This window comes from Electrophorus electricus, chromosome 16 (genome assembly GCF_013358815.1).
Source record: "Electrophorus electricus isolate fEleEle1 chromosome 16, fEleEle1.pri, whole genome shotgun sequence".
Taxonomy (NCBI): Eukaryota; Metazoa; Chordata; class Actinopteri; order Gymnotiformes; family Gymnotidae; genus Electrophorus; species Electrophorus electricus.
The window spans coordinates 9195739-9221681 of record NC_049550.1 but is presented as its reverse complement, the minus strand read 5'-3'; the positions used below and the strand labels follow the sequence as shown (position 1 = coordinate 9221681).

General features: G+C 41.3%; 2 protein-coding genes across 4 annotated transcripts; both read right to left on the bottom strand.

Moving 5' to 3' along the window:
- Nucleotides 1–576: 576 nt before the first annotated feature.
- On the bottom strand, nucleotides 577–17932 carry LOC113580343 (probable ribonuclease ZC3H12C). The gene is made up of 6 exons (XM_027014839.2): nucleotides 17855–17932; nucleotides 7376–8189; nucleotides 5341–5480; nucleotides 4697–4931; nucleotides 4451–4557; nucleotides 577–3739 (listed from the first exon to the last, which is right to left on the bottom strand). Exons 2-6 carry the CDS (start codon nucleotides 8089–8091, stop codon nucleotides 2256–2258), a joined length of 2682 nt encoding a protein of 893 aa, XP_026870640.2. The 5' UTR covers nucleotides 8092–8189; nucleotides 17855–17932; the 3' UTR covers nucleotides 577–2255.
- Nucleotides 17933–18798: 866 nt separating this feature from the next.
- LOC113580350 (interleukin-1 receptor type 1-like) lies at nucleotides 18799–25616 on the bottom strand. 3 transcript variants are annotated; one of them, XM_027014848.2, is made up of 10 exons: nucleotides 25393–25616; nucleotides 25046–25247; nucleotides 24748–24919; nucleotides 23302–23455; nucleotides 22679–22738; nucleotides 22459–22591; nucleotides 22027–22169; nucleotides 21702–21836; nucleotides 21287–21457; nucleotides 18799–19492 (listed from the first exon to the last, which is right to left on the bottom strand). In XM_027014848.2, the coding sequence occupies exons 1-10, from the start codon at nucleotides 25454–25456 to the stop codon at nucleotides 19158–19160; spliced, it is 1569 nt and encodes a 522-aa protein (XP_026870649.2). In that variant the 5' UTR covers nucleotides 25457–25616; the 3' UTR covers nucleotides 18799–19157. The 3 variants fall into 3 exon arrangements, with proteins under 3 accessions (XP_026870649.2, XP_026870650.2, XP_026870651.2); XM_027014849.2 differs by having other exon boundaries at nucleotides 25046–25187; XM_027014850.2 differs by lacking the exon at nucleotides 21702–21836.
- Between the last annotated feature and the right edge of the window lie 327 nt (nucleotides 25617–25943).

The following is a 25943-nucleotide window of genomic DNA, read 5'->3' as shown; positions in this document are numbered from 1 at the left end:
GCACAATGCCAAGTAGAGGCATTTACTCTATACCCACACCACTGCCAACGGTGGCACATAGTGCCACCTGGCCAGAGGGAAGGCTCTTCTTTTTCAAAATAAAAGGTGCTCCTAACAAAATATATATTTCAGGCAGCATTTTACCCAAATAATTTCATGTAGCCTTTCTGTATACTGAGCCCAGTCCTCCTTAAATGCATCCAATAACATTCTGTCATAATTGCTTATGGGTATGTTAAACAGGCCTATGGGATCACTTTTTTGTAGCCAAATCAAACTGCCAGAGCAGGGTTTCCCCAAACATGTCAGAGCACAATAATCACTCATAAGGTTCAGCAACCATCAGAGCAAGCATTCACTTTACCATATAAATATAATCCTTACACTACAAAGTTTTTGGGGAAACAGCCCAGAACAGTACCAAACAGTACAAATTCACCAAAAAAAAAAAAAAAAAGTAATATCTATCTATGAATAATTAGTTCACACCCCAGTAACCCAATTTTAAATTCAAGGTATAGATCATAAATAAATTTTTGCTTTCAAAGAAAATAAATAAAATGGCTAATATCTCAATCACTGTAATACCCTACTTCCTTTTAAAAGATGCATTTTATGCTCTGCTTAGCCCACAAAAAGAAACATTTCAAACATTTTCCTTGAAGTAATGATAAAATGTTGCCAAAATCTCTCTTAAATTACACAAGTACTACTTATTGTACATATTTGTGTGTGAATATATTTTCTTCCATAGATTATATGTATATAAATGTCTTTGATTTTAAGTTAAAAAGATACAATTTGTATCAACAAGGACAGGTATTCTCTGGCTACCACAAGGTCACATCAGGAACAGATACAAATGACTTCAAAAGACTCGATACCTGGATAGGAAGTTTTGGAGCATATGACCTCGCAAAGCTTTTACCCAATCAGGAGCACCTCTTGACTGCTTGTTGAGGACTAGGATGAAGATGACAAGTAGTGATAGTAGCATGCACCCATATGCGAAGCCAGAGACGTCCCTTACTAAAACTAAGGTACACAGACAGGGCTGGTGGCACCCATCATGAATACACTACACCTGTGGCTACAATCGGATCACGGCCAAGTTTCCCAAAATTCTACTTCTTATAACACACCCCTTTTGGGAGGCTCTGCCATTGTATCTTATAACACCATAAAATTTACGAGACAAATTTCCACCCAAGTTCCCGTACATACAGACAAGCACACAGTCACAGCCACACATGAATATACACATCTGTGTAACAGAACAAAACCGCAAAAGCTTAAAGAAAACCTGTAGGAAACAGCAAATCATAATAATTTAACACAACTACACTAATGAAATAATACACAGTAAAATAATACTTCACTTGGCTAAAAACTCGTGCGTGTCCCCAAGGAACCAATCCTTCATGATTTGAATAAAAATTGGTTAAGGGGAAGGGGATTATGAGGGACACTGAAAAATTAAATAGCATAAAATTTCATGTGAGAGTAAGCATTGTATCACAAAGACAATGAAAGGCAAGAGAAATGTGGGAATGTGTTTGGACGAAGAAAACGGAAGTTACTATAAAGTTTCTGCAGTTAAATCAGCTACCATTTTCTTTAACAACTTCAAGATTGCTAGGGCAACAAACTGATTTTCATTGCCATGAAGGAAGAAGATAGGGTCCTGCCCTACACCTACACTGGATTTGGTGGATTCCTTCTGTCAGGTATCTGTATTTGAGCCTCGTGTCTGCTATAATTAACATCATCATAGTAGACGCCTATACATAATCTGGCCTTCCATCAGCTTTTGTTTGATTGCCATAAGTTACCAAACCATTTTAGAATTTGATAAACAGCAATAAAAAAAGTGCCCTGTGAATCAGTACATGCTCTCCTGAACATAACTGTCAACATAAAGCAAAACCTTACAGGAAATATACAGACAAAAAATAAATAATCCACACACATCAGTACACACACTCACTTCTCAGGTAGATAAATTGCTACTACAGCTGTTCTGGTTCCATAGCCAGATGAACAGGTAAACGGGTAATCCAAGGCTGAAACTGTTTGCCTTTGCTGTGGGTGTTATTACAGGTTTCCTTCCAACTTTTATGGAACTTCTAAACAGAAGCACTGCATAACTCGACACGACCTGGAGCGCCCACCGCAGACGCGTCAGTATTCCTCAGGATATGCAAGTCAGATGAAAACAATCCATGTATTACAATTAAAATAAACCGAGAGGGCCCTCAGTAACCTGACTGGCTCTTCTCGGCCAAGATGGCAGCCGCCAGCTGCTGGGCGTCGGTCACATGAGGGTACCGCCCCATGACCAGCTGCACGAGCTCAGTGGGGAAGATGTTGCACAGGTTGACGAACACCTTCTCCCGCACCTCCTGGTAGCGGCTGAGAGCCGCTGGCTCGTGGTGCGGGTGAGGCAGTGGGTGGGGAGAGTGTGGCGGGTGAGGAGAAGGAAGATTGGGAGGAGGAAGGGTGCCCCGGCCCCACGGTGCCCGCCATGCCTGCTCACGGTTTTCTGGAAGGCTCTGGAAGGTGAAGGGCTCATAGCAGGGCTGCGGAGGTTGTCGGCAGTACTGATCCCAGCTGGCCACTCGATCGTGGCCCAGGTATGGCTTCCGGGGCAACAGTGGCGAAGGCTCGTACAGCCTGGAGTCAGACACGTTGTCCAGGCGCGTGGACACCAGGCCTCGGCCCAGGGGGGAGCTCTGAGGGTGGGCGCTTCCCTGCGGCACAAGAGGGTAGTCTCCAGGGCAGCTGGACCTGACACCAACCATATGGTGCTGGGGCAGCGGGGCCACGTAGGGCAGCGGGTGCTCAAAGTTGTTGTCCGGTGGAGGGGGCGGCAGTGGGTCATCCTGTGGGAAGCCGTGCGCGCGGACCATGCCGTGGCGGTAGGCAGCGTGTGACGTAGGGGCCGGGGAGAGAACGCGGCCCTGGTGGTGGGGTGTTGGGTATTGCCTGCGGTGGTGGTGGCTTAGGTGGTGTGGAGGATGGTGGTGTGGAGGATGGTGGTGGTGGTGGTGGTGGTGATGATGGCACTTGAGCGCGTCATCCAGCAGCGACTCGGGCGAGCTCATGCACGAGCGCTCGACGTGGGCCGCCGTGCCGTACGAGTCGGAGCTGGCACTGCCTTCACTGCTGCAGTCCGACGCCACCGAGCTGATCCGCGGGTCGCTGTCTGCCGGGAAGTGGCGCTCCGGACTGCGCTGGGCAGACAGCCCGAGGCCGGAGTAGGCGCGGACCATCGAGTAGTAGCTGAGGTCCGGAGACTCACAGGTAGGGAAAGAATCAGTCTGGGCGAAGGCGGGCATCATGTGGTTTTTGGAGGGACATGCAGCGTGCTCCCTTGGGTCTTGCGGGTAACTGTGGCAGGAGGGCGACGGTCCACCCTGCGCCGGGGGCAATGACAGGCCACTCCGAGGCGGCTCCGCTTTGGCTTTGGAGCTCAGCTTTTCCTCCACGTCACTGTAGGAGAGAGCACGTGTGCTAGGTTCCGACTGCCTCTTTGGATGCGAACGTTTGCCGTCGCCGGCTTTATCTGAGCGTGAGCCCCCGGGAACGCTGTGACTCTTCACCAGGCCTGATTCGGCTGAGCCTTTGGCTGCAGATGTCTTGGCGCTGGCTCTGAGCTCATCGGCCACTGCGCGCTGTGGCTGTGTGCCACGCTCTGGGTGGTAGAACTTGCACTTGTGCCCGTAAGTGCACTTCTTTCCTAAAGGAGATAATATAGGAGTTTGTCACCGTTTGCTACAGGAGAAGCCCATACACAAGAATGCCAATGGCCTTGAATTAAAGCTAGCGAGGGTGCCAGTTAGCATATGCAACCTCCCCAAAAGGGAGTTAACCTGAGTGGCATTTGAGTGACTTATTCCCTTAAGGTATGGTTTAAAAAACCCACCAATTCTTCAACATTTTTTGTCCAATTCATTAACAAAGAAGTAAATAAAGTAATTCATATTGTTTTGATGAAACATCCACCATTCTAGAGAAGCTTTCCTCGTCAGAGCTGTTCACAATGACAGTAACAGGAACAAAGTATTCGAATAATTTAAAACCACACATTAATATTATATTATTAATAATATTAAATCACATAATATTACGCAGAATGGCTAGAAACACCTTGACTTTGAATTGCAGACATCATGATCCCTATTTTCTCTCACAAATATTTTAATAGATCAGTTTACTTTTAAAACATTCTGCATGTCCACTTCTCAAAGAACAAATTGTTGAAATTTTAAAAGATCAGTGGAATTCCCTTAAGTGTTTTGTTAGTATATTTGTTTGTAGGTGACAAGGCACACTGACAGCAAGATTCAATATAATTTTGATATACTTAGAATATCACAGATGAAAATACCGGTGAAAGAGTTAAGAACAAGCAAACATAAGAATAGGACATGAACTGTACAGGCTTTACCGTATGGACAGGGCTGCTTCTTGTGTTCTGGGATAATGGGCCTTTTTCTCAGGAAGTTCTCCAGACTGGGGCCATGGCGACCCAGAGGATCATCAGGGGGCATAAACCTGATAGAGCGGTTTTCAATGAGATAGGTTAGCTACCTTTGCTATAAATCATCTCCACTCGGAATATTTTTAGATACGTCAGAATAGTACCACTTGCGTGCAATATCCTTAACAAATCGGCAGCATCGGGGGCACTCACTTATCGTTAACAAACGAGTACATAAGAAGCCGTTCGTCAATAAACTTCTTCCACTCTGGTTTCTCCACAGCCAGGTCCCTGTAGTTGTCATTGGAGACGATGATGCCATCTGATTCGTAAGCGAGCTTGACAATAAACCTGTCATCGTAGCACACTACTCTGCGGCCCTGGACCCGACGGGAGGGTGTGAAAACCAAGATCTTGTCCTTCTCAAGTCTCCTCAATATCTCCTGATCTAGAGGGATAAAATAAAGACCACATCTTCATATCTATCTTTAAAAAGTTGTAATAATGTAGCATGGGCCATTTGTTTCTATATAATCTATAACAACTTGATCTTGATTGCGAACATCTTAGTCTAGTTTCGAGTTCACAGACAGAACGCATGGTACACACAAAGTGTTTTAGTAGGTTTGGTCTGCTGTTGTTTGAAAACCTCAGTTACAGCAATATCATAAATCTGGCCTAAATATTAATTATCTGGAGCGTTATAAACTGTAGAATATATAGAAAACACTGGTACGTGCAAAGTTCAAGAATCATCAGTAAAAAGTGAATAGAAGATCTTCAGCTGCCGCCAGTCCGCCACTGGCCACTGAAAGAGCAAGCCGGCCAAGAGAGGCCCCACGGTAGGCTGGGCTTGCCTGTGATGAGAGCGTCCGGGCGGGACTGCTCCTTCCTCCAGGCAGGCACAAACACTGTGATGTCTTTGTGGCCACGTTCAACGAACCAGTCTACAGCCAGCTGAATGCCCTGGCAGGAGAACACCTCCTTGTTGCCATGGCTGCAGGATGAGAGACAGAGGCAGATGGAGAGATAAGACTTGAGATGCAGTTGAGACGTGACGGGGTATCTAAAGTAAATCTCGACATGAAGTGCAGCTGGAAAAGTCCTGCAAAAGCAGTGCATAGGAGAACCTGAAGTAAGCTGTTTGAGTCTTTTAGAAGAAAATAAATGAATATTACTTAAATACCTAAATATGCACAATCAAAGAGAAATAAAAGACCCTTGTGATAAGTCATAAGTCATTGTATAGTCATAGTAATCAGACTGGACATTTTTTGTGAACAGAAGTTACATGCAGTGTAATAAACCAAGCTGAAAATAAATAAATAAATAAATAAACAAACAAACAAACAAACAAACAAACAAACAAATAAATAAATAAATAAATCGAACACCACGTGTATGACATTTCCATTGTACAGATCCTGATGTTTATTACTATTAATTACTATGAGTATGATGCTCTGATAAATTATTTTAAAAAAACAAACAAGGTTTAATGCTTTGGACGGTGGTTTAACAATGTCTGTCCCCACATGATTAACAGATTCCTCCGGCGATGAGACAATCTTTGAATGCCAAATGTTCAGAGCACAGGAGAAAGCACTAACCTAAGATCGAAGAATGACAGTTTAACTCAACTGCCCTGTCAAGGTCAAGCTGAATCATAATAAAGCAGCTCGTGTTCACAAGGTCTGAACTAAGGAAGGGAAATGGAAAAGAGCTGACTGAGCAAAGTAAAAAAAATTCAGTTTCAGCATATTTCTTTTTGACACATATCAGACAATAAAAACCCTTTTCTTCACCCTGAAATGAGAGTGGGTAGAAGTGCAGGGCTCCACCAGACAACTTTGACTGGACCTCTGCATATGTAAATCAGGGTACCATGAGTGTGGAAGCAACACAATGCAAATTAACACTTTCATAGCATTCATAACATTTTATAGCACTGTTATTTTAGTCAGCTTGCTAAAGACAGAGCCTATTTTGTCTGAAATTACAGGTGTCAAGAGTTGGGGTATAATCATCATTTTGGAATGTTATCAATATTTCCAAGGTCAGGCTAAATCATTACTATTCATCTTAGAACAAGCATAGTTGAACAATTACGAAATGAACATGAAGTTTAAAACTCCCTCAGCCAAAACAGCTGACTTGGAGCATATATCCCACACTAGGTTCTGCAGCCACCGTGCCACTTTTACTTTCTGTTGCTCTTTTCTGCTCGTGCTGGCTGTGATATTACTCTCGGTTCACTGCTACAGTGAAGGTTTGAAAGGAAAGAGGCAGTTACCATTACACACACGACTCCATGCTAAATGTTCTTGCTGCCTTTGAAGATGTCCTGTGCTGTCTTGCACACATGAACAAAACAACAAAAAACAGTCGAAACAACTCCAAATGATCCATCCCATCAGACACATGCAGAGACATAAGTTGTTTTGCGACATAATTATGATGAGAACCCATCATTGCCACAAATACTTCCTAGCCCTGATTTCCAGAACAATAGTTGTGGAAAAGAAATCAGAGCTTGTTCCTAAAATAAATACTGCACTTGATTAAAACCTACATTTAAAAAACACTCCATTACCTAGCTTTATGTTTTTTTCTGGTTTTGGTAGGCATGTGTAATGCTCTTGTGACCTATTTTCTTTATGTTGAGTTCAACAAAATAATCTATAATTTGTGATGCTTTATAGAAATTGGAAACCAACAGCTTAAAAATAAAACAGACAAAAAAGCTGAAAGCTCTGGATGTTGGACAGAATCACTGAAATCTTGAGCCTGTGGTGAAGGTAAAGAGTAATGGTTATGGTGTACAATGAATGTGATGAATGAATGAATATGAATGAATGAATATGAACATGAATGTTTAACTCTGAGTCTCACCTCATGGCTACATTGCTTCCATCCACCACTATGGGTCGTAAGTTATCCTTGTCATCCAGGAGAGACGGAGATTCAGACCGGCGGGAATCAATTGAGTCTGAAAAGCTACATGCTGAAGAACACGATGAACCAGAAGATGCCAGGGAAGAAGAAGTGGAAATAGACGAGGTCTGAGTGCTGCCATCACTCTCCGGCTTGCTGCCGAGTTTCACCAGCTCACCCAGGATGTCGTTGATCAACGCATCCGGCCCGAGTTTGCTCAGAACCAGTCGGACCAAGTCCTCAGCGTAGCCAAGCTTTAGCGCAAACTCCACCTTGGTCTGGTACTCCTTGAGGGCGTCAGCAGGGCCCGGCTTTTCTGTCGCTACCTCAGGTGGTCCCAGGGAATCCAGATCCAGACATGGAGACCTGCAGAGCGGCGGATGGCTGGCTCGGGCAGGTCCATCACTCAGCGCTTCTCTAGGGGCGAGACTGCATCCGCGCTCCACCTCAGCATCGGACCCAGCACTCTCCTCTGAGTCACCTTGGGGCAAGGGTGTGGGCTTTCTGGGGCAGGGGGCTGCGTCCTCGGCAGCGTCCGACAAACCCCTGTCCATCCTGGGACCGGCATCAGCACCAGCCTGCCGATCTACGGCCTTCACGTGGAGGTAGTCCAGATCCAGTCCCAGGTCAAAGATGTGGCCTGTTCCATCATCCAGATGGTCCTTCAGGCCCATGAAGCTGTCACAGACATTCAGCGCCGTGCTGCCGATGACCCCTGCAGACCTCTGCCCTGTCTGCTAATCGTCCCTCAGACTGCTGTGGTCATGTGACCCTGGGATGGAAGAGGGACAAAGAGATTGGATGGATCACAACTAAGAACAGCAGTGAGGTAGTCAGGCACACAAAACACTCTGAAGATTTACCACTCAGGCAGCGACTAGGTCAAACACTAATCTAATACAATTCAATAAGCAAGTTGTTAGGAGCATCTGAATGTTGAAGCTCAATGTGGAAGATCCATAGTGGAATTAAAAAGTACATTAGATCTCCTAGATGGATTAAGATACATTTTCCTATGGGTTTGTAGGAGGATATAGAGATAAAAAGCTCTGCTTTACAGAGAATACAGATTATTTGATATATATATATATATATACAGATCTGTGAACAGATCATGTTCACAGACGTATGTCATTACCCATCTCCTCATATGACACCATAATAACAAGAAAAGCAAAACTTCACATTGTTCTAGATGGGAGCTGCACCAAGAAGCATGTTCAAGGTAAGCTTACTGCGACCACACATTCACGGATTACAACGTGACGTTGCTAGCTCAGAAAGGGTTACACAGATAAGTAGGAAGTGGTTGTACACAAACAGACAGCTGAGTTTTAACTGGGGAGGAGGCAGACAGGGGGCTGCCTGGCAACTATCCAGCAGTTGCTAGGCTGCAGCTGCTTGAAGAATGTCCCTTCCAAATGCCACAACAGAGTGGGAATAATTTAGTCCAGTCCAACAAAAGAAGTGAACATAGAGGGTGGGGGGGTGCTTCAAGTGTGTCTGACTTGTCGTGCCATAACAAAAGAGCATGCCAGACTATTATTCTGATAGTTACCCTCAACATACAGATTATAAGCAAACAAGGTTAGCAGCAAATGGGAAAGTAGGTAAAACATTGTTTAAGCAACTGAAAACTTTTTAAACACATAAACTGTAGATATAGTTATATTTATTAACATAAAATATAAATGTGATAAAAAATATAACCTATATGCTGCAGTTTATAAAAGGGATCACTGAAACGTCAACAAGTAGGGAAATTCTATATTCTATATATATATATATATATAAAAATAAACAAACATTTTAAAATATTCTTAACTACATCCAAATTAAGATCCCTAATATAAAAAGTACACAGCTCAACAAGAAATGATACAGACCAAAAGCCAGACAGACAACTGAACCATCAAAGAATGTTCTCTCTAGGCTCACCTGCTTCCTTCTCCTTCAGTTAGCTTATGCAAAATAGTAAGAACTGAAACTAATGTTAAAGACACAACTAATGGAAAGTTCTCTGTCAGCACACCCGGAATAATAACCGCATAGTCCTGAACAGGAGAGTCCACTGCTGCAAAACGTGTCTACGTGTTAGAAATACAAAGCCTGGAAGAACCTATTTTGTTACTACTTAGACATTAAGTCCTGGCACCTCTAAATTCTACTAAGGAATGAAATGGAAAAAGAAAATTTAAGGTTATTTTAGTGCAAACATGTTTTGCCTGATTTCTGAGTTTAAAAAAAAAAATCAAATTATGACAAAACTAGAAAAAAATGTTCATCTTAACTTTACCCGTTGACACTGCTACCCATAGAAAACCGACTGATCTTTCCTGATGGAATACTGTGTTGCCATTTTTGTTCCAATAAACACCCAAGATGATAAAGGGTTAAAACAGACTAAATAGTTAAGTCAGTCCACTTATACTGACCAGTACCTAGCCCACACCTCGGTTCGACCCTTTCAGAGCCTTAAAGAAAGGTGAGACACACTGTCTCCATTTCATTTGTTGGCATTATTCAAACTCTGCCAGTGAGGCACTGCGGTCCAAACACGTGTCACTAAAGAAGCGGTAATGAATATGTAACACATGTCGTGTGGCTGGAGTGTGTGCGCGCGTGAGTGGGTGGGTGTGTGGGAGTGCACGCGTGGGTGGGTAGGTGTGTGGGAGTGCGCGCGTGGGTGGGTGGGTGTGTGGGAGTGCGCGCATGGGTGGGTGGGTGTGTGGGAGTGCGCGTGTGGCCATGCAGAAGAGAAGCTAACACAGCAAGCCAGAGGTAGAGAGTGGAGGTCCCTGAGGTAACGTGTGTGTGTGTGTGTGTGTGTGTGTGTCCCTTAAGGGCCCTGGCAGATATTATGTGGGGCGGAGGCTGTGCTGTCTGCACAGCTCCTGTCTGAGACAAAAGAGAGGGTTGAGCCAGCGCACAGGTCGCAGGGACGCAGCCAGCAGGGCAACAGATGTCTGCTGAGGCCGCCGGGGTGGGGGGTGAGGGGTGAGCAACTGGTGTCCTCCTCCTGCTTCTGCTCAATGGAACGGACTGCTGCATATTCTCTACTGCCCGAGGTCACATGACATAAAGGGAAACCTCATCTTAGCCCTGGAGCACAAACATCCCCCTCTGCATTAACGTAACGGCAGTGCAGACTGCTAATGCCCCCCGCCCACGCCAACCAACCGTACCGTCCTGAGGTTCATGCAGTACTCTTAACCCCTTCCAAACCACCAACATTATCATCATCAGTTATCATACCCATGAATGAAACAGAGCTATTAAAAATGTTTCCTTTTTTGACTGTTTCTACAGTTAACCATAATTAAACTGAAGGTCTAGGGTTAGGATTAGTCCTATTTCTATCTTTAAAAGAATTTTCTATGGTGAATCATACAAGGCTTAATATATACCAGCCCAAGGGGTTGTAGCTGCTGTAAGCATTTCACAAGAGTCAAGAAGAACAATTCTAGTTTTTGCAAAGGCCAGGCCATCGTACACTAAGTGGAAGCAATGCATGGGATGTATTTGCATTCATGCTTTTAAGTGCACATGAAAAAACAGCTGAAAATAAAACGTCATTAAGATTAAGGAGTTATCTATAACAATAAAATGATGTCGCTATAGAAAACATCTCTAACAACCAACAGATGTCAACTGCACCTTGGTAAAACACTTTTTTTCATGATTGAATGGAAGACCTTGTCTTTAAAAGGATATGCAAAGTGCAATACACCACCTGCAACTCACACAGAGGACAACACTCCTCATACAGTGTTGGAGAGAAAATGTGGAGCAGGGACAATACTGTGCAAAGAGTGAATTAATAAGATCAAACACTGCAATGCATATCACATTCTACAAAAGATTTGACTGAAAAATCCTAAGAATGTAAAATAAATGCACTTTCCAGACCAAATCAACAAATGAGTAACTTGACAGGGAGACTAAATCAAACAGTTAAATCAAACAGTCACTCACCTCCAGCTAGAACAGACAGCCCCAAAAGTACACAGGAAAGTTCCTTCAAAAGTGCTCTTGTTAAAGTAAAAATAACTTTGCTCAATCCAGCATCAGCCAGCATCACCAGATTGTCTCATACAACATAAAGATTCCTGTATCTGCACTTCTACTTGCTCCAAAAGGAAAACCAGAAGAGGAGCAACGCTTCCACACTTGCCGTGCGACAGGCCCGCAGACGCCCAGCCACGAAGCAGAAGGGACTGTGCACCATAGATCTTTTTTCCACAGAAGGCGGTTGGGACAATGAGAGTCGCAGCAGATGGAGGTACAATGTCTACCATTCCCCCATTAGCGAGTCGTTGCCCACGGACCAATAAGAGAGCGCGGAGCTCACAATGAGACACGCGCTCAAACACACACACACACACACACACACACACACACACACACACACACACACACACACACACACACACACACACACACACACACACACACACACACACACACACACACACACACACGGACCAGGGGAGCGGTGCAGATAAGCTAGTGGCTGTCATTCCAAAAGGTCTTCCCCTTGCGCGGCCCATGAATCAGCGAAGGGGTGTGCGGCCAACAATGGGCCCACACAAAAGAGGCCTTAGCAGGCAGCTGCAGCACGAGGCCTCTGCCATTAGGGAGCAGGACGTCAGTGGGAAACACCTGGCTAGTTGAGGGACTGCAGTGGCTCACCCCTCTTTGTTTTTTTTCTTCCCTCTTTGACTGGAGGCTTGAGGGGGGGTCCTGGGTCATAGCCAAACAATAGGCCAAATTATGTTAAAAGCATTGCGCGTTGCTTAGAAAGAGGGAGCTGGAAGAAAGGGAGAATAAGGGAGAGAGAATGTCTCTGTGTGTGTGTGTGTGTGTGTGTGTGTGTGCTCACATGCAAGTGTTGGAGGGGGGCAGAGCGTGTGTGGGGGTCTGAACGACTACAAACAATAAGTCACTCAGTGTGTCCTAAGAAAAAAGGATATCTTCATTGTTGAGACACACTTCCACAAAATGCCTTTTGAGAAAAGAGAGGCCAGCATGGTGAAGCTTCAAGGTCCAGATGACGCAGTGTGTGCTTTCTCTGGCTGTTCCTGGAGTCAAGCACTGCTTTCTCATATTTCCTCTTGTGAAACACCACTCTAGTGCCCGGCAAGCTGCATGTGCATGCATAGCACAAGCTTTGCGTATGGAGAAGACACATTTGCATGTGGGGAAATTATTCCGCCAAAGTGCAGACCTGTGAAGACATGTATGGGTATCCCAAGGAAGACTTTTGCCAGCACCAAAGTGGAAATAACAGTTCTGCTTACAGAATCTGTATCTGAAGCCCAGGCTATGTATTTGATGGTCCACACTCATCACATCAAGCACTGCTTATACGAGTGGGCTTTTCTGTGGGCTTCCCAGCCTTACTGAGCCAATAGTCCCAGTGGGTCAATACGATTCTCTATGCAGGCTCAGACCAGAGAGTCTAAGGCCACAAGACAGTATAAAACAGGGCCTTAGCAAGCCAGAGAAAATGCAGTGTAACACTATTATATAACAATATCATGATATGAAATGAGTTATTGTCAGACTTTTCAAAAACACATAATCGCAATATAGTATGAACATCTTTACTGAAATAAGAAAGTCTTAGCCTTGGTTCTTGTTATGCATTTTATAGCTGTATGAGCCTAAAACAAACAAAACCCACAGAGTAATTACTGAGCCAAAAAGAAGCCAACACAACAGTTTTTGCCTTCTACTAAAGTGTTTATAAATAATTAATTTTTTAAAAAGTTGCAAAATAAGTTGATTTGTATATATTCTTGGAATTCACTTCATCCAACAATTTTAGACTCTGGAAGTAATCAAATCCTAAGATGAATTGTATTTTAATGGCCTGAAAATGCATTCCCATAAAATATATATTTTAGATCAATGTGAATATGCCATGTAGTTATACAGATATAATGGTCTTGTACACAAAAAAAGCCTTTGAATATATAACTTTTTAGGCCACATAATCCCCACCACCAGCTCAGAAGTTATATAACCTAGCCAGATATCTCAGAATGGCAGTTAGTTGTGAATGAGTTGCAGTAATCCACCAGAAATGTTTTGGTTTTTTTAAAGAAACAAATGCTGTAATTCAAATATATTTGAACAAAGCAATTTAAAAACAAACTTTGGATGGAAAAATAATAGGAAAAAAATCATGTTTAACATCCATTTACTGTTTTGCCTAATTTCCTAGCACAAAAATAGCCTGAAAGAGACCACAGCTCTGGCTGTCAGTGACATCAGCAGCAGACTTCCCTACTGTTAGTGGGACCTCAACCAGAGCCTGTGTACACCGAGCGCTGGGGGAAACCACTGAAGCTGGTGGTACTGGGCAAGCAGCTTGTCTTGTGGTGACTTTCTAATTGATCCTCAGCTGCAGGCTCCCTCCTCAGGGTCAGCTAACTGACGGCCATCTGCTCTGCGGGCCAAAGTAAACAGGTGTCTTCGTGACTCCAACTGCTGGAGGCTATCGAATGGTCCTGACTGTTTGGCTCATGCATGCTATTTGCTGATATAACACAAATGTGGAGCAGTGTTTGATGTAGGGCCTAGTTCTTCTGAACACAAATGCAGTAGCTATCTCTGTTTATTGATTGTGTTTGCAGAAGAAAGTTGCCTGGCTGCCCATATATTAAAGGATGTGTAAGGTTGGGGGGGGGGGGTGCTGTTCAGAGCCTGCTACTCATATGAACACAACTATTAACAACAATAATAATATTATTAATAACTGGCAAATTTCAGGAATATGAAAAGACTTTAAAATTCAGTAATAGCCTATGTCTAACATTATAACTCTGAAAAAGCATACTGCTTAGAATCACAACTCCCCCTTAAAACAGAAAGTGTATCCTAATTGCACTGTACAGGACACCTATAGACTATGACTGCAAAACTCTTCTACGTTTGTGCTGTAATACCATGATTTTTCCACTTAAGCTGCTGCTAGCAAATATATCATGGCCAAATTAACCCAAAAAACTCAAGTCAAAGATGAAGGATAAATGGGGCAGGGGCGGTGGCCTACACTGACCCTTACAAAGGCCAGCTGAGATGGCCGCAGCAAACACTGGGAGGGATAAACTTCCAAAGCCCATTTACTCAACAGCTCTGCTTGAATCAAAGGAGCAGCAGAAGGAGGCCTTATGTCCGGCCTCTGCCCTGGCCCTGCCGTTTACACAGCCTTCAGGCACGAGCCTGCTGCCACACCACACGCGCTCCTCCAGGGCATGTTTAAGGCAGCTGTAGGTGCACCGTGCCATCAGACTGGTTGCTTAGGAGACTACTGCTGCATAGGGTAAGGTTATTAACACCAACTTCTGAAATAAAACAGCAGCCATCTTGACACATACCCACATTTCTGGACATTAACTAGAATAAAGCTTACAAACTGTAGGTGAGGCGTTTCATATGAGCATGTGGAGCATGCCACTAGAAATCTAATATGCACATGCAGCAAGAAAGGTGAAATAAAGTAGCATAGCCAATGTAATTCACAGACTCAACATGGCCTCTAAGCACTATAAAGCTGAGACTCTGGGCTATGTGGTGATGATGGGTTATAATGAGTGTTCAGAAACATTTCTGCATTAACAAAGATCAATAGGCACAGCTATTCCAGTAATGCAGATTATCATAAAATTCAGATAATTAAAATAGGTAATCTGTTTTGTTTTTTTTAATCAGGATTTTAACGCCAAATCCATTGTATTATAATAGCTTTTGCACAAGATAACTACAGAAATGCCAGTTTCCCCATATTACAATGTCATATGTGATGTGCATGAGATAGGAATAGTTATGAATAGTTAAACAGAAATAAATGAAATACAGACCTAATACTAAGATCAACATTCACTCAACAGTGTAAGTACTGAAGAAAATATTGATATATCAGATTAAGATAAGCATTAAATATTAAAAAAAGACCACAACTTAGAATGTCTATTAGGCTACAAGGTTCCATTGTGGATCAGAATGGGTGACAGCACAAGTTTAATCAAAACTGAAATAATTTGATTCACTAAACAAAATCCCTAAACTTTAGCGCACTCAACATTATTTTTAAGACTTTGTTCACATTCTTTATACATTAATATGGTCAAGAATAGGAAGCAAATCCTTCATATACACACTTGAAAAACTAGGACTGCCCATATTGTTCAATTTCTTTTTAATCCAATTCATATTAACAGACCCTACTGGCCCACTAACACCCAGATTACCCTATTACACAGTACCAGAACAGCCAATTTCACATTGTAGCCTATTACAGATTATCTTCTATTTCAGCAAAAGTGTTGTCCCTTGAATTCCATCCCTTCTACTCCAACTAAATAATGATGATGGATTGTGAGGCACAGGCCGGGTCTGTGACGCAGGATGGAACTGTGGAGCAACAGAAGGGGAATGCCATGCTCCAGGGCCCAGGGTGAGGACCTCACAGGCTGGCTGAGAATGAAGAGATGGTCCCTCAAGGGATGGGGGCCAGCTGTTGGGCCAGGCCCAGACACCATCCCCAGCCAGCATGTCCCATTGTATGCTGGGGCCTCACCTCAAACCTTTCACTGGGCCATGGTCACGTCTGAAAAGGGAAGGGTGGCCTCACAGCTGACTAGGCAAGTATGGAAACCCAGTGGGATGCAGACAGACGCACAGTCGGTGCTTCAGTATGCAATCTGTCTTCACAGTTCTTGTGGAATTGCGTTGGCAAGTCAGGGTAGAGAACAAGGCAGAAACATCCGGAAATTTTAAAAAAATGTTTCTGCAGAGCCACTCAGGACAGCAGTTTCAAAGGATTGAGGAAAGGCTTTTAGAGACCCAAACACTTATGGACCAGACACAAATTAATGGCATACCTAAACCCGACACTACACAAGCTAACTGAATGAAGCGGTCACCACACACCACAATGTATTAATTTAATTTAGTCATCTTTTTGCATCATTCTTGTCATTTGTCTTGCGGTTATAATAACAATAAACCTATATGCAGATTAGTGCAATTCTGGATTTTAGCATTACAAAGACTGACAGGAAAGCAAAACTACAACTGAAGCATTAAAAAAAAATTTTTTTTTAAATCACTCTGCAAAACAAGCTGTGCTTTACTATCTGATACTAGCTTTCTAGCTATCGCTGCCATGTCACAATGGAAGCTGCCCTTCTGAGCAGGTGTCAAGCTGAAAGGCATAACAATATGCCACAGCAAACCAATTACAATCTTCAATAAGAGAAAATGTAATATAGTCCACACAAGCTACTACCAGTATCTCAGCCGTCAGTGTATATTTATGGAACCTGAAAAGTAGCCTAGTCTTCTGGCCTTAACACCTTTGAAAACATGGTGGATGAGGATCAACCATCGTAGGCTATGAAGCAGGAGGTGATTGTGGAATACGGACACCAGTTTTACCCAGCAGGGCAACCTGTCAAGTGCAAACGGTCAATTCTGCAAAAGTTTCAGTTTAACAGTGCAAATTAATAGAGCAGCAACAGTAATACAATCATAAAATATGATGTTTGCGTTAAATTGCGTTATTACTGGAAAGTTACATAGTGTTAAAAAGAAATAACTTTTCATCTGCGTCATTAAAAACGTATTAGCGCATAAATTCCAGGGTATTCTTAGGATATACGAGAAGCACCCGTGTACACGTGATGAGCTGGAAACTCAGAGAACTGACACGGCACACATCTGCCTGTAAATGTAGAATGCACTACCTAGGCAAACTCCACTTATCGCGTCAATCAGATGACAATCACTTTAGCGAGGTTTGCGCATCGTAGCAGTGAAAACCAAAAGGGCTGTGTAGCACAGTGCCACAAAGCACATTCCCTGTACTACATGACCCTTTCTCGTATTATCGCGATAGCTAGCTAGCCCGCTTGGAATATCTTGGAAATGCCAGCTAGTTATCTGTCCAAAATCATTTATAACTGAAATAAAACTGCGGAATTATTTATAATGCTTATACTAAGTCGAACAAATGGACTACCAGAAATGCACCCGCATTTAAGATTAAACTCAGAAAAATGCTAGCTAGCTAGCTACCTAACTAGCTATTTTACGAGTTTTACTGTCCTTCGCAAATGAATCCGGTGCGAAATCCTCGTAAATGTTAAAACATTGATTTCCCACAATATATCAAAAAACAATAAATGTATAAGCTAGCTATACTGACTAGAACTAGCAAGGACAACGTCCCGTGTTTTCAAAAATTAAGTTTGTTTTTAGCTTGCCTGCTAGCGGACCGAAGAGGACAGTTTTAGAGGAGGGTCCGCTTTGAAAAAAATAAAACTGTTAGCTAATGTTACTGAATTGTAATGAACATTATCCTTTAGTACTGAAGTATATTTGCCGCATAGGCATCGATAATACTAAGCAGTTATAAATGGGACATACCGTTTTTCCGGTGCATCATCGAAGAAGGTCCAAGCTAGCCCCAGCCAGCTAACACTACATCAGCCCATTGTATGTAGCCCCGCCCCTGCTCCCTAAACGCTCTAGAAGTTGGGGCGCCCCTATTGGGTGAACAGGGGCAAGATTTGGTGAGCTACCTGTCGGGTTCTGCACACTACAGGCGGAAGGAAATAAATAGACTGCCGCATGTCACTGTGGATAGATAGATAGATAGATAGATAGATAGATAGATAGATAGATAGATAGATAGATAGATAGATAGATAGATAGATAGATAGATAGATAGATAGATAGATAGATAGATAGATAGATAGATAGATAGATAGATAGATAGATAGATAGATAGATAGATAGATAGATGGATGGATGGATGGATGGATGGATGGATGGATGGATGGATGGATGGATGGATGGATGGATGGATGGATAGATAGATAGATAGATAGATAGATAGATAGATGGATGGATGGATGGATAGATAGATAGATAGATAGATAGATAGATAGATAGATAGATAGATAGATAGATAGATAGATAGATAGATAGATTTGTCTGCTGTTTAATCTTCACTAGGTGTTTTTAATGTGTGGCGAGCATAGGTCCTTTATATCTTCACATACCAAGCCAAACAGCCTTCATTTGTGCCTGCTTTCATCTTAGCAAGTCTGCATTATGTAGACTTTACATTATTTAGTTAATACCTGTATTTGCCTTGGTCACTTTTTTTCTTGTCATGTTTCTTTCATTTAATGTAGATTTTAGGCCTTTAAAGAACAATTCAAATGACAGAATACTTCATCTTATAAATACTTCATCAAAGTATTGTGTTTTTTAAAAAAGCTGCCCCCAAAATGCTGCCAACTATAATACTTAACTAAATATTTAAGAAAAAGCACACATAGAATAAAGAAAACTCAGACAATATCCTCTGTGAATCCAGTTTCTATCTTATTCTTTTTTTCCTGACAGCACAGAATCATGTACAAATATTTTCAGTAAAAAAGAATTCAGTGTTACACTCTCTTCCTATGTACTGTTTTAAGGAAACAGCAGTGGTTACCTCAATGCTGTCGAGATAAGACACTAATAACTTTGCTGTTGATTGTTGTAAGACAGAAGTCTTTTAAAATAATTGTTCCATGTTGTATTTGACAGAAAGAGGAAATAGAACATATCATATGTGTGGGCTAAATCACATGGTGTGAAATGATTCCATTTTGTACTTCAACCTTTTCACAAGCTAATGTGGTTTCATTTCTGGCCTATATTTCAGATGCAGGCCTCCTCAGGTCATGCGATATCTCAGCTGCTTCCAGAAGCGGCCACTAGGTTGCACTGTTGGGTTCCACCTCAGCGCCCCTTGCGTTTGTCTGACGGCCTGCAAGCACTCTGGCAGCAGCGAGTGATCGGTATTCTCGTTGTCCTCAACCAGAATGACTGGAATGGTACACTGAGCAATGGCAGAGCAGAGGTGCTGGCGCTGCGAGGCGTTCAGCATGTCTTGTCCTTGGCTCACTGGAATCAAGACCTGGCATTGAAGATTGGCTGGACTCATTCTGTGTAGAATGAGCACCACCGTCCTGCTCTGGTTTATGGCGTCAGTCATGGCGGCAAGATTCACTGCAGGCAAAATAACACCGAAGAAATAGCCAATAAATACACAACCACAATGCTTTACTTTCCATATATAATTATTTATGCAAGTTATACTACCTAAAGTTACTAACTATACTATAAAAAATTATACTAGCTATGCTGTATATCCTCCATCTATACTCGATTCCAGACATGCATGTCAGGAGAACAGCCAGTGACAACTAATTATTGAAGCAAAACTTTAAATAACAGTGAAAAAGACAAGTGTGATTCAATCACACCTGCTGCATCCCACCTTACCTCTCCATACTCAGTAAGGGGGGAAAAATATTATTATTATTATTATTATTATTATATATATATACACACACACACACACACACACGGCAGGTGAAATAAGTATTGAACACATCACCAATTTTCTAAGCAAATATATTTCTAAAGGTGCTATTGACATGAAATTCTCACCAGATGTCAGTAACAACCCATCCAATCCACACACGCAAAGAAATCAACCATAGATGTCCATAAATTATGTGGAATAATGAGAAATGAAACAGGGGAAAAGTATTGAACACATTAAGAAAGAGAGGTGCAAAAAGCCATGGAAAGTCATGACACCTGCTGAAATCTATCAGAAAGCAATCCTGCCACTTAGTGCAAATTAATATCAGGTGGTTTAACTGATGGCCTATAAAAAAGGTGTCTCATTGCCAAGGTGCCACACAAGAAACATCTCATGATGGGTCAAACCTGTGAGCTCTCTCAAGACCTTCGCAAACGTATTGCTGCAAAACATACTGAGGGCATTGGTTACAGAAAGATTTCTAAACTACTGAAGGTTCCAGTGAGTACAGTTGGGGCCATAATCCGGAGGTGGAAAGAACATTATTTCACCATAAATAGGCCACAACCAGGTGCTCCCCACAAGATTTCAGACAGAGGAGTGAAAAGAATTATCAGAAGAGTTGTCCAAGACCCAAGGACCACCTTTGGAGAGCTACAGAAAGACTGGAATCAGCAGGTACAATTGTTTCAAAGAAAACAATAAGTAATGCACTCAACCTCCATGGCCTGTATGCACACTCACCACACAAGACTCCATTGCTGAAGAAAAAGCATGTTGAAGCACGTTTAAAGTTTGCACAACAACATTTAGACAAGCCTGTGAAATACTGGGAGAATATAGTCTGGTCAGATGAAACCAAAATTGAACTCTTTCGATGCCATAATACACACCATGTTTGGAGGTCAAAAGGCACGCCGTCACCCCAAAAACACCATACCAATGGCAAAGTCTGGTGGTGGGAATATAATGGCGTGGGGCTGTTTTTCAGCATATGGCACTGGCATGCTCCATATAATTGAAGGAAGGATGAATGGACAAATGTACAGAGACATTCTTGATAAAAAATCTTCTGCCATCTACTAGGATAATGAAGATTAAATGAGGATGGACATTTCAGCAAGACAATGATCCCAAACACATAGCCAAGGAAACTCTCAATTGGTATCAGAGAAAGAAAACAAAGCTGCTAGAATGGCCCAGCCAATCACCTGACCTGAATCCAATTGAAAATCTATGGAAGGAATTTAAGCTCAGAGTTCATAGAATATATATTCACCCGCTGTACTGTGTGTGTATGTATGCATATGTATGTATATATATATATATATATGTATATGTGTGTATGTGTACATATATATATATATATATATATATATATATATATATATATATATATATATATATATATATATATATATATATATATATATCTTCAAATACATTCAACTCATAGCACAGAGGTGGTGTACCTTCCACATCTGTATTATCGCGGCCATGTATGAAGAGTCTGAGACCATGTCTCTGTTCCAGCACCTCAGACATGAGCCTCAGGGCCAGGTCCTCTGCTGCAGAGCAACCAGGGCCAGTGCCAGGATAACAGGACACATATGCGTTGTATAACTTCCTGTCCTGACTGGCAGCTATAAAAGAGTAACACAATCAGTGTCCTGTTTTTGTTTTTTGTTTTTCCAAGAAAAAACAAAAATTATCTTAGATTTCATTAGTCTAAAAAAGTTACCACAGTATATTAAGTGTACAATATCAGTACTAGTGGAAAACGCATGAACTTGCTGAAAGCTTTTGCATTTATTACACATATATAAAACATTTATATTTGTGTGCACACTGTGTTTACTTTGTCAGTGAGGATTGTAATTCCCTTACCTTTGCCTTTACCACCCAGATCACGACAGGCTAAGATTATATCCACTTTAAAGTACATGAACAGCCCAGTGGCCATAACAGCAACTCCTACTATGAAACTAATCATCATAATTGTCTGGATGATATTATAATCATCTACGGAATGAGAAAGTGAATACAGAAAAATATGTCTGGCATGCCAAACATTTCTTTATAGAAGCAATTGAATGACATTGTCAGGTATGTAATGTTTCAAGTCCTGTGGCTCAAAGGTCCTAGGACTACTAAATAACGTAGATTCTTTCTTCCACTGAGTATGAGTTTTTTGCTATTATGTAGTTTGTACCTTGCTTAAGATGGAGCACACCCGCATCCATTCCGTTGGGATTCATGACAGTGCACTTAAAAGGCATACCGAAGAACTCTGGAAGAACTTCAGAAATGAGCAGTGTGGAATGGCCGTATACATTATTGTTTTCTCTCACCTCACTGTCGATTGAAAAAAAACTTTTTTTTTTTCTTTTGCTTCAACACTAATCATTTTTAAGATAACGGAAAAGCTGAAAAGGATATCAATATCATTTTGGAAAGCATATCATTTTATTGTATTACATTTATCAATATATAATATATTGCTTTACATGCAAATTAATGTTTACTGTCTTGATAAATGTGTTAGATAAAGACTGATGCACAGTGATGTGTGTTACTTATGCTAAAAAATCTTTCTGTAAAATCGTCTTACAATTGAATGTCTATGTATAAAGAAACTGCTCACAAAGTCATGTTCTCATGAAGCTGTGGATATTTCTGGGTATAGGAATTGTTTATAGTCCAATACACTGTTGTTTCTAAGGTTTCTTCTTCTCTTTCACCGATGAATACAGTACAATCCAATTTCATTCTCTCACCTAAAAAAGAAGACAGAACAAATCGATGCTGGAACATAAATCAATGTTTGCAGGCATTTTCTTTGTGAGTATGCAGCGAGGATTTACCTGGCTTGACATGCACAGTTTTGTCACGAGGGAATATTACTTTAGGCTTTTTCTCAGCCTCTAAAAAAAAAGTGAAAATGTATATGTGTAATTTTAACACTAGGCTCACACTCACAACTTATAGCCTTCAAATGACATTTGTTACATCGTTCCTTTAATGTGTCCTTGAAATACAAATATGTATTTCAATGTATTTCAAATATGTATTTCAAATATGTATTTCAATACATACAAATATGTATTTCAATCCTAAGATTTAAAACCAAAATGAAATTCTTTATCTTCATGGATAATGAAGACAACACAAAAATGGCTACAGAAAACAGCTGTAGTCAAATCATTACGTACACGCTGTGAAACCTCCCACAATTTGTCTAATTCCTTCCATTTTGCTTGTCATGTAAATTTCTATTTGAATGTGGACTGAGACCAAGATTTATTGATCAAATGACCTATGTGTCCTTGTGATTTCACATGATGCACCACAAAATAGACTAATGCCAAATTACATGACTTGTGAAATGTAAAAATTTTAAAGTGCAGAAGTTCTTGTTTAATGTATTAGATTAGATTCTGGAACACAATAAATTAGCTAAATAAATAAATAAAACACATGTACTCACCATCCTTTAGCATGATGAGCTCAGTAGTGTAAGAGGCATTGTAGGTTTTCCCTTCATATTTGAAGATGACTAAACAGGTGTAGTTCCCCATACCACTCATAGGCATGTTATAAAAGCTAATTTCACGGCCTTGCATGCCTGTAGGTTTGCAGTCCTAAACATTTTAAATGGAAATTAGCATATCCCTTTTTTAACCACTAGCCTATGTACTAAAGCCCAGTCGGGATCCTTTCCACCGTCTGGCGACAGCTGTATTAACAGCTGAGGAGCGCTGGGGATGGCCATTGCCTTCCCAGATTTTCTCTCTACCCCCCTACCCCCTTTCCCCAAAACACAAAGCAAGCAAAGGCTAGTTTTCCTTAAATCGTTTACATTTATTTTTGACTGGCTGTTTTGAGTCATACAAAACTTCCAGATGCATCGTGGAGCTCAGCAAAGCAGACAAGTTGTAACTGTTGATGCAAGAGGCAGTTAGTAATTAGAACAATTGAAACAGGTTTGAGTTCAAATTAACATCCACACGGTAACGTTAGTTTAATTTTGGTGATTTATTGCTTGATATTTCTTTCACATTTCTAACTAAATTTGCTTTTAATATTTTGCTGCTTACCTTATAAACTTGTTTTATTATCAGTTAGCCTTTAGCCGGTGGCAGTTAATCTCCCGTTAGCTCTGCCTTTTAATATATCTTATCATTATTTTTTTTTGTGCATTTTACATTTTTTGTACAGTTTAATAAACCGGTTTAATAAACCGATAAGAAAGAAAACTTATTATGCATCGTTTTCGCCGCAGCCAGAAAGGCCACGTTTGGCATGACAGCACGTTTAAGTTTTCTGTGTAGGCATTTGAAGACACATTTTTAATTCTTTATCTCATATTTTGATTTACGTCAGTATCATTAACTCTGCTGTCATTATTTACCAGCTGCAAGCCCTTTAAGCCTTTATGTGGTTTAAATGCACAAGTCATGTAGCCACATTGCTAGCAGTAATATCTCACTAAATTAGCTTAACAGTTCTCGTCTTGAGGCAGCTGATGGTCTAACTTTTTATGTTAGTCTTTAAAAAAACTTTTATGTAATTATATGCTAACACAATCCCCTAAGAGTTTATGAACAAGTTTTCAGTTTTATTAACTCTAAACATCTTTCACTGATTAATGCTGGTTGTTGTTTTTCTTTTTGAAGAAGATTCATAGCTCTTGGTGTATTTCTACCGTCATCCACGGCAGATGCATGATGTACCAAACCCTCCATATAGTTATGGCTTCCGAAATATGACTAAAGACATGCCCACCCATGATGTTTTACTGGGTTTCACACCCTCCCAACCAAAGCAGTCTAGAACCATTGCTGTTAATATGACACAAAAACACATGTGATATCCAGTCATATTCTTTAATGCCTAACATTTAAATTGTCTTCAGCGGCTGATAATGCCTTACCTTCCACCACTGCACTTGCAGTTCTTGGCCCATAGTCGGAATGCGGTTTTCAGTACAGGAAAAATTGACGTTGGATCCTTGCCATGCCACGGAAAACTGGTTGGGTCTCGGACAAAGTCCACTTTCAACAGAGAGACACATTGCATTTTCCACGATCTCTGAGGAGTATGTGCTGTTGAAAACAGATAAACTATTACTGTCAACAGTCAATTCAGAGTCACATCAGGAGCATACAGCACTATCTTAATATCTTGAGAAGTTTTGCTTTACTAATTGTGTTAGTCTATAATTATCTTACCTTCTACATCTGTAATTCCCACTGTCTGATAATTCTGTGCTTAAAAACCAAATCACATTTCCTTGAAATTTTATACGTGGTGTTACTTTTATAGTGCAGTTATCCTTGGTCCAAGTGTACGTTACATTTTGCACATGCTGATCTGTGTCACAGAAAAGCGAAAAAGCCTGGCTCTTGACGGTGTGTAGCACTACCTGCTGGTCTGTAAAAGTAGTTAGCGCTTAAAATAAAAAGAAAACTGAAAAAAATAGAAATACTTCCAAAATGAGAAAATTTTAACACGGGTAAACTATATGTGTTGATATGTCGTTATTTTGACCGAAAGGCCGGTGAATAAGTTCGCTTACCTCTGCATCTGGACATTGAGACAAGCAATGACCAACTCAAAAGAAGAAAGATCACACCTGTCATTTTGTTGTTGGAAGAAAGCTGAAAAATCCTCAGAACACGACCTTTTAAGATGTATATCTGATATCTAACGTAATTTGTGTTAGCCTTCTTTTACACAGTCATGTACTGGTAAGATTTAATGTCAAAATACAGAAGTCATGATGCTTTTCAGATCAGTCTGTTAGAGCGCCTGCGCGATTACTGTCTTAAAACAGATCCAACGTTTTGTCGACGGAAGGAAACCTCAGGCTAGAAAATCGAGCGTGTTTTTAGAGCTTCGGAGTCCAGTAAAAGTAAAAGTAAACTGACAGAAGCGTAAAAATCACTAATGGTGGAAATAAATCTGCTATAGTGTATTAGAGAAAATGGGGAACGTTTTGGTAGACACACCAAGTAACATTCAAAAAAGTTACACACATCTTTTGTGTTTTTCTGAGTTCTCAAAAGTGTCAGCTATAAATGTAAATATATTATTACTGCGATATTACAGCTGTACTTGGATATAGAC